At 40.1% G+C, this 9645-nt stretch overlaps 1 protein-coding gene across 1 annotated transcript; it reads right to left on the bottom strand.

Annotated features, from left to right (window-relative positions):
* Positions 1–681: 681 nt before the first annotated feature.
* LOC116390901 (succinate receptor 1) lies at positions 682–3676 on the bottom strand. The gene is made up of 3 exons (XM_031861035.1): positions 3491–3676; positions 2618–2694; positions 682–2363 (listed from the first exon to the last, which is right to left on the bottom strand). Exons 2-3 carry the CDS (start codon positions 2618–2620, stop codon positions 1368–1370), a joined length of 999 nt encoding a protein of 332 aa, XP_031716895.1. The 5' UTR covers positions 2621–2694; positions 3491–3676; the 3' UTR covers positions 682–1367.
* Between the last annotated feature and the right edge of the window lie 5969 nt (positions 3677–9645).

Genomic DNA, 9645 nt, shown 5'->3' with positions numbered 1-9645 from the left:
TTTAAAATACAGAAACCGACCTAAAAACCTGTATAAGGATCAAGTGCCCTGTAATGCCACTGGTTCAACCTATAACACTGAATTACCTTCCCAAAATGTAATATAGAGCTTTAGGTTTTGTAATTATCCTCAGATGAACTTTTCTGCTGCTTTTTCAACAGCAGATGAAGTTCTTCATACATAGATTTTTCAAATGGAGAGAATAAAATAAAAACAAACACTGAGCTTTTCATTCCTCTGATTTCTATTGCAATTTGTATTTAGATTTAGTGTTTCAAACCTGAATGTGGAAGACAAGGAAAAATGAGGAAATGATGTACTGTTGTAATGATGGTGGTTGGAGTTTGTGGGTGTGTATGAACTCAAAGTAAGCATCTATAGCCTGACACTCTTACACATGCATTCTTATACAAACGAACAATACACACTGTATTGTACAGTAATAGGATACTGATTACACACCCTCCAAATCCAAACCATTTATTGATCTATTCTATCCTATTAAGACCCTGATACTAGTGAATAAATTGCACAATAAACCTTGGATCTCTAAAACAATGAGTAGGTTCTTGGAGTGAAAATTAAAATCATGCTGATGACTTAGTTGAAAAGGACTCAAGGTAAGATGCTTCATAACTCAGCAAGTTGGGGTCACTTAAGTCCACGAAAACCAAAGTCAACGATAACAAATACACCTTTTTCAATGTTTCAGTTGTATGTCCCATTTAATAAAATGCAGATGTAGAGTGCATAGAAAGAAGTTCTCAGAAATACTTACAGACAGCTAAAGTTTCACATTACACAAGAAAAATGATGGGAAAATCCATCGAAGCAATGGTTGGCAGAGTTGATTATCACTGTGATTTTATTAATACCGGTATTGATACTGATTAAAAGTGTAAAAGTATCAGGCATTAACTACATGGAATGGATTATTATGTGAATGACCAACAGAACTGATATTCGGTATCCATTCTCACACACAAACGCTTTGCTCAGCACGGAGTGGGCAGATATATGTGATTTTATCACTTGTCATTAATCTTCCAATAGAAATAATTAGCAGCAGCAAATTACTGTTCGTTGAGTTAGGTTATGTTTTATTACATTTAAGTGCACAGACATCCCAAAATAGAAGTACAAATGATAAATCATGCACCACCAGTTTCATCCGACTACAAACATAAATAATAATGCTTTTTCCAAAAATACAGATACAAATACAAACAGCAACCTATCTGCACACACATACTGCCATACATGCTTAAACAGAGTGTTACTATAAAAATAACAACAGGCTCTGGCCAGAATTTATTTTATTTTAGCATAAAACTTTAACAAAATACATGTAAAGATGGAGCTGAGTATCATTGTACTATCTCGATGCGTGACTCATATGTAGGTACCTTGTGTTGAATTTGGTCAGGCTGATTCTGCCTCTTCCTGAGCAGCTTTCTGAGCTTAGTGAGTAGGAGCTCTCTGAACTTGTCACCCATGAGGAAGTAGAACACAGGGTTGATGACACTGTGCAAGAAGGCCAACGGTCGGGTCATGATGTACAGGCCCTCTATGTACATCCTCGTGCACAGTTGCAGCCCTGCCCAGGACTGCCGAGATGCTATTCTGACATTTCTCAGCACATGGTAGGGAGTGTAGAGAACCAGAAACATGACTGCAGCCGATGCAACAACCCTGAGAGGCCGCTTGTACGACGTTGCCCTGCGCTGCACAGCCCTTTCCTGGACACGGAGCAGATGTGCAATTTTGTAGGAGAAACCACAAAGTCCAAGCAGAGGGAGAAAGTAACCGGTCAAGGTTAGTCCCAGGCTGTAGCCCAATGTATTGATGTCTCCTTTGAGGCTGGCAAAATCCTTGCAGCGACTCCAGTTTCCGCTCTTCAGGTCGTGGACCATCAGTGATATCATTGGAGCAACTTCCACATTGACTGCTAGCCAGCTCAGCCCTGTAACAATCAGGGCCGCTCGTGGCCTCAGCAGGCAGTGGTTCTGTGTTGGATGTCTTATGAGCAGGAAGCGGTCCATGCTAAGCCAAACCATAAACAGGATGGACGAGTAAAGATTAACATGCAGGACATAGCGGTTGATAATGCAAGCATAGGGACTGGTCTCTGATTGGTCATTGGCATAGAGGTATGAGAGGCGTGGCAGTGTGCAGAGGAAAAGAAGGTCGGAGACCGCCAGGCTGAAGAGGTAAACATTGCAGCTCTGCCACTTCGGCAAACAAAATATGTAGCCAAATACAACCAAAAGGTTGCCAGGGAAACCGATGCAGAACTCGATGCCATAAGACGGTGACAGGTAGTACCTCTCCAGCACGTCATTGATTTCTGTACAATTGAGCACCTGGAAAGAAGAGGGGAGGAGAGGAGAGAACAGAATGTGGAGAAAATAGAGACGACGTCAAGAAAGGGGGACGGGAGGGGAGGAGGGAAGGAAGGGAAGAGGAAACAAACGGGTGAGTAATGGTAGAAACTTAATTCTATGAACTCTGAACTTTAAGGACAAAGTTTCAACAACAGATTCAAAATAAACTCATTTTAAATTCAGAGCTGAACACATTCAGCACAACATTATCATCGTGTTAGTATCAGACTTACCATTCCGTAGTTCTAGTAGTTGCTGGTAATGTGAGTAGGGAGTGCAAACATGAGCAGCTGCAGCCACTGTCTGTACACTGGAAACAGTAAACACTGAGTTATGAGGGTACTGGTGCCTCTAATATGACATGGATGAAAAAACACACTGGCAGTTTGAGTTCCCTTTGCATATTAAATATGGAAAGATGACGTCAACCAAACAAAACCTCATACAAGACTTGATAGGTTACCTAATAACTGCACACCCATGGTCTGTCTGGTTGTCTGATACGCCAGCTGGAGTATTTATTAAAGTGGATATGAATGCACAGTCATGCGTTAAATCTCTGAAAAACATTTGAACTTTTAACCTTTAACCCCTTATCGACTGCTCCAAAAGTAATTTCAAACTTAATCTAATGTGCAAATGCTGATAAATGAAGACTGGAAACTAACTACAGTAACAGCAGTGGCACAGCAATAAGTAGAAACGTACATTTGTATTTGTCCCCCAAAGCGTATGTCTTTCAAGACATACTGTACACAATATCCATATTCAAATATGCTACCTTCATCTGTCAGATGGGTCAATTACTGATCAGTCAACCATCCAAGTGTCAGTGAGACCACATTGAGTTCAACTGTGCCACCAAAGTAATTGTAGCATTGCAAGAGAGTGCATCACATAAATCACATTGTTTTACTTCACTGAGGACCGTCTTTGATGCAAACCCTTTAATATTGCCACAGCGAATAGGCTTAGTTATATGCCAGCAGTTTATAGTTGGCCTATTTGTTATTTATCTACAAATGGCATTAGTAGAAATGTGAATGGGACGATCATTTAGAGAATAATCGATCCCTTTCCTAACTGTATCATAAAGTTATACTTACAATCTCCCCAGAGCTGAAGGATACTTCTGGTCCAAAGCAAAAATGGGAAACTACACTTCAAAAAATGCAAAAAGAGAAAGTTTTGGCAATGAGATTTTCCGGTATCATTATTTTCTCCCTAGGATAGCTGTCCAGCAGCCATTTCGGGCTGCAGCATACTTAGTTCTGAGCTCTGTAATGTCCCTTACAGAGTCTACTTAAAATTTTTAATTTAGATCATAAGAAAATGACTCATCGCTTCTTTGTAATTTCCACAAGCGTTTCAAAGTTCCCCTATTTATTTCAGTCGATGCAAACACATTTATTTCCTCTCTTGTTTTCACACTTGATGTCTCACATTAAATGTGAGATTAGTTTCAAATCAGCACATTTTTTTGAGCCAAGTCACGAAGTTGTTAAACAACAACTTGTTGCGGTTTTTCTGTGTTGTGAACCTGATGCTTGCAGCATGTTTCCATTTTCAAATGTACTTCTTCTTTGAAAACAAAAGAACATTTTCTTTCTTAGTTCAATCCAATGAGCTTGCTTTAAAAAAAGACATTCAAAGATTTCATTATTTTGTGTCACAACCGTCAGTTTTCATAAAACTGTAACTTCTATGTCTAAGAAAGGAGAAGTGTTGCATTGTGAGATTTTTGTAAATGGGCATTCATAAATGTACATTGTGACAGCTGACACTATGGGGCGCTGAGCAGTAAAACATTTTGTATATAATGAAAGCTTTTAAGTCTTGGATATAGTTAGGAAAAAAAAGTATTGCGAGATCTATATCAACTGCTTTACTTAAGAAAATAAATTGAGCAGGACATTATTCCTTAGCATCGAAAAGATCCGTACTGAGTGATATTCAAATGTAAAGGAAAAATGGAGCCAGGCCCGAGTCTAAAAATAAAAATATGATAAACAGTTTTCTCATAACACACTAACTAGATGTTCCAGTATTTTGACTTTTTAAGAAAGCCTGGAAATTGGCCTAACATTCTTCAAACCATGTGAAATACATCCCCTAGTCAATGGTGCATGTAGTGCACCTTTTTCTCATAGTCTTTTTCCAGACCTTCACTGGCTTATTCGATGAATATGTTAATGTGCTAATGACAATTGAGGATGTAGCTTTCTCAACTAATCTCATCCAACTGTTACTCAATTCTCAACAGTGTAGGAGTCTATCGCCCAAACCTGATCCCCTTCTTGACTGAGAAATCTGCAAATGTTCTCTCCACGGGAGAAAGGAGTCTTAGAGCGACTATTTTGACTATCGTGAAAAAAACACGCAGTACAATGTTCCTTTTTGTAATTCAATATGTGTTAATAATGTGGAACTAAAACTACAATTCATTCACTTGGCTTTGGAACACATAGGCAGTTCACAAAACAATACCACGATGTTGACTTTCATTTCCTATCTGTGATGTCAAGAGCCTTTCCCCTGGCTGGATAATACATGTTGATGATGTTTCTTCAGATAGGGAGCCTAGAGTATATTTTGGCAACAAAGCTTACAGTGTTGGTCAGCCTTTGCAAAGCACATGATCTACTGCTGCGAGACATGTGAGACAAAGTCACGGTAGATTTGTATTGTTTTTTTTTTTTACCTTGCCTAATAAAATGAACATAACCTTAAAAGACCCAGCCTGGGATGACAGTGGTCCGGTTATATTATGCTGGGATCGAAAGTAATCTTTCAGCATTCCTATGTTCCTGTGCTTTAGTAATGCGAGGATTTGTTCTGGTGGAGGCCAACAGCGGGGCGAAGGCACAAGTCTTATTTCTAATACTGACTTGGGTTAGCATATCTTTTAATTTGTATGATTTATAAAGGACGTGTGATCATCTGTGAATCATTACATAAGATAAGATAAAACTCTGCTGGCCTTCCTCCACATTACACAAAACAAATGTTCGTCCAATATCAACCACGGAAAATTCTCAGACCAGCAGGCGGTGCTCTCCTGGCTCTGTCTTCTATCATTGCGAGACAGCAGGATGTATGTGGTTCAGACCGGCTGTTTACCGACGTGCCTCAAGGGTAAGTTGGTTTAAGGACACAGATCTAAAAGAATACTTTTTGTTGTGTGATTATTATACCTTACATTGGCTTAATATTTGACACGAATGACATCTTCTTTGTTTTCTGTAATGACTTTGTGATATGTAAATAAAGTTTGCCTCCTCTTGTCTTGTCTCACATTTGTCCTGTCTGGGAGAGGGAAGAGAATATGCCTTTGGTTGAGTCAGACAAATAATCTAATCTCATATCCAATAATGGAGAATTGTTTTTAATTACCATTTTATATAATGAGAGTGCCCTCTGGTGGCACACCACACACATATCAGTCTGAGTGCTGCTAAAAGATTGTTGAAATTTCAAACATGACCAGTCCTCATTACTAACTGTTGTCTTTGTGTGGCCAGCCTGTGAAAATCAAGTGGAGACTTATTGAGGTTTCTCAGGTTTGAACAATTCGAAGTGGCTAGCCTGCGGACTTTAGCCTTGAAAGTCAGAGTTCTCATCTTTTGTAGAATTATATTTCAAATATAACTATAAATGCTCATTTGCACCACTTGGCAGTTGAAAATGATGAAGAGAGACTAGCAGTTAAGCAGTTCTCAGTATCTATCTTGTAGGTATTTAAGAGAAAAAAAAACACACAGAGCCCAGGGGCCGAACAGAGACTTCCTCCCAGTCACCAAAGAATGTTTCTCTCACATATTTTTGATAGACTTCACATGACCTTCAATAACTTCTGGCCCTGCAGAGGGAGTCTGGATACTAGCTAATACATCAACCCTATTACACCCACTAGTGCCATATTTATTCACATCACTATTTCAGACATATATTGCGTGACTACAGCAGGTGGATTGACTTAAAACTAAAGGGTCATCATGTGTGTGTGTGGGTGTGAGCTTTGCTAAAGAATTACAAGCTATGACTAAACCAGTGTGACCTTATCGCCAGCTTCATATGTCAACTGCTTGTGACCACTTCAACCAAAGGGATCTTTTTCTGTGTTTTATTCATACAATTTTAAAGGAGAAGGTAAAGCTTTAAACATTTGTGTAGCAGAACATATTTTGTTGCTTCTCTCTCTTGATATTGAGTGATCCCAAATATCACGTTTGGAACCACTGCACTAAACTAACACACATGTGCCATATCATTTAAATTTGAATGCAGTTACTGAAAAACCTCCTGCCACCTGTATGTGTTGGTGGAGTTGTAAGAGGGCTTTAAAAGGAGCCCATAGAACTATACCAATTACAATCCTCATACAAGTGGGAACCACCAGAAAGGGAAATCGATGGCAACTGTATATGAATTATGAATAACTAAATGATTCCAGCTACACACATCATGTACCAGCCCTGACATACATCGTGTGATACAAATATAATCAAGCAGAGGGCAGTACTAGCCCAAAACTCAGATTGTGGACTTAGCTCTACAAGTGTCCTGCCTTATGTTTGAGGAAAATGACATTGGTGAAGTTATGTAGCAAAAGGAAATGTACAATAAAAACCTTGAAGTTAGATCAAATGAACTGAAATAGCGTCTGAACAATGAGAGCAAGTCCTAATCGTTGCCAGTTAAATGGAAATGAAGGAGACAGAATGAGAACCAGTGAAATAGATGACAAAGCTGGGATGGACTAGTTAGTAGAGGGTGGATCTGTGCCAAACAGTATGTCACGGTTTATTCATCACTTGTTTAGGCGCGTGTGTGTGTGTGTGTGTGTGTGTGAAATGAAGAAATGAAAAGATGATGGACTGCATCTGCTATAGTTTCACTTGTGCCCATTCCTCCCTCTCCACCTTAGATGGGCAATTTGTCCCAAATGTACCTGGACAAGTGCAAACACACACACACACACACACACACACACACACACACCCTAAATGAGAGACCAAAAATAAACACACAATATCAGTATATCTGACAACAGTACATGGGTATTATATTAGACAGCTAGATTGTCATGTTAACACATGTGAGTGAATGTGTGTCTCCTGCTGTGAGTGATTGTCCCCGTCAGCCCCTGTAGCAGTGTCCCAGTTCCGCAAGGTGACACACTTACAGCTGTATCACTACAACTCTGCACTAATTATCAACGTGGTTCACATTTGACAGCGAGTTAATTGGATCAAGGCCAATGTAGAGTGTGGGTTTATGAGTGTTTTAGTGTGCATCACGTGAGATGAAGGCATGGAAGTGAGGGACTGCATCTATATACTCCATTGGGCTAAGGTTGTTGAGTTACTTGCAGCACAATGTCCTAAAACTCTCTGCATTATCTGTGCTCTCTTCATGGCCCGTCTCCTCTGCTCTTTTGAGTTCTTACTTTTCATTCTTTTTAGAGTCCTCTCTCCCCCCCCCCATGGTCTCCTATCTCTCTTTATGATCATTCCAACCTTCTCACACAATCTTTTTCAATTCCGTCTCCTTTATTTCCAAACTTCAAATTCCAATATTTTCTCATAGGCTCGAGTCAGAGGGTTTTTCATCCAGTGTTTGTTTGAGCAGCAGTCAAACTGGCATGCTCAGACAGGGGTGAGATTGAGAGCTTTTCCTCTCGTCCCTTTCTTGGAGTCGCAGCCTGGACCGGTTATGCAAACTGGTTTAAATATGTCCTTAAAAGCCCCAAAACAGTCCTTGTTTTCGTGTTTCAGACGTGCATGGACATACTGTCCAGTGAAACATGATCATTAGTTGTGGAAATACCCAGCAAGCTTTGGCTTTTTTGGCCAATTTACAGTTTTACTTCAGTGAGAGAACAGTTAAGTTCATGCTGTTTCATCTGTGTCAGAGACACTGTCAAATGAAGTCCCCCGTCCTCTTCCTACTGACTACTGCAGACACAAAGTAAAACTCAACTCTAACTAAGGAAGCAATTGTCAGACTTTGGCATGAAGTAACATTTATGGAATGTTTCTTATACAGATATGTACAGATATAATATATATCATATGTCAAATGTTTATGTTAACCTTGTTCAGCTTTGTTGTCTCTATTTTTAGCTGCATGTCTATATCTGTGCATGTACATTGAGAGCGTCAACACCGGAGTCAAATTCCTTGGTTGTGTTCACACGGCCATTAAAGCTGATAAATAGAATTTTCATTTTTTACATTTGGCACTTTGGCATGTTCAAAACATTCTTGTGAAAAACAAAGATTTACTTTGGAGCCCTGATGAAAACTAACAAGGTGACAAGTCAGCTGACAAGGTGATGAAACAGGAAATGTAAATAAATAGCCATGACCCCCTTGTTCTACCATGTTTAGTCCTATAGGTGGTGTGGAACATTCCCCCTGAGTTTGAACCCTGTGCCTCCTGCATGTGTTTGCCCTACTGTGAATCTTTTTCATTTTCAGCCACGGCAGCTCCAGAGGCTTGTTTTACACATGCTGGTGGTGTATGCTGTGTCAGGCTTTCTAAGTGTTACTGCATACACATGCTGGTGGTGTATGCTGTGTCAGGCTTTCTAAGTGTTACTGATATGATTGCTTCTGCTGTCAACTGGGACATACAAATTCAAAACCACCATCAGGTCAGCTAACCATCAGCTAATTGCTACGCTAGTCACTGGACACCTCTAATATGTAACCCTGCCATGTTTTCACTTCAGTCTCTGATAGCCAGCTCTCAGGGTCAGTCAAGCAACTGATGTCATGCCGTGACTACATCCAGACGCTTAACATTTGCATGTAAAGCTTGTACAAAATCTCTGCTTTAACGGTGCTCTGCATATAAAGCATGGCTAGTGTGCGTTTACTTTTCCATGCAGTGAACAGTCCGAAAGCAGCTGCATGCTTTTCATTTTGCCAAACGGTAGCTTGAGTGTCTTTGTGGATTTTTTCACAAGCTATGAAACTTGTTATCCCGCATTAAACCGACAGCTGTGTGCCACACAGGGGTGCGCTCCGAACTGCAACATCTGTGTGCGATTGGCCAATGGCGTCCTTGTCAATGTCCACGTGAATCACTACCATTCATTTCGGCAGGTGGCAGTTTGTACGTTTTCTTTGCAGGAGTTGTTTTCCAAGGGAATGCAAACACACACACACACACACACACACACACACACACACTTCAGGGCCTTTTCAAAGTCTCCTCTTGTTTCATTACCGGCATCACCAGGTTTTACATATGA

This window comes from Anarrhichthys ocellatus, unplaced genomic scaffold, assembly GCF_004355925.1.
Source record: "Anarrhichthys ocellatus isolate YVR2014 unplaced genomic scaffold, GSC_Weel_1.0 scaffold24, whole genome shotgun sequence".
Lineage (NCBI taxonomy): Eukaryota > Metazoa > Chordata > Actinopteri > Perciformes > Anarhichadidae > Anarrhichthys > Anarrhichthys ocellatus.
Note: the sequence above shows the minus strand (reverse complement) of the source record. Positions and strands in the feature narration are given on the sequence as shown.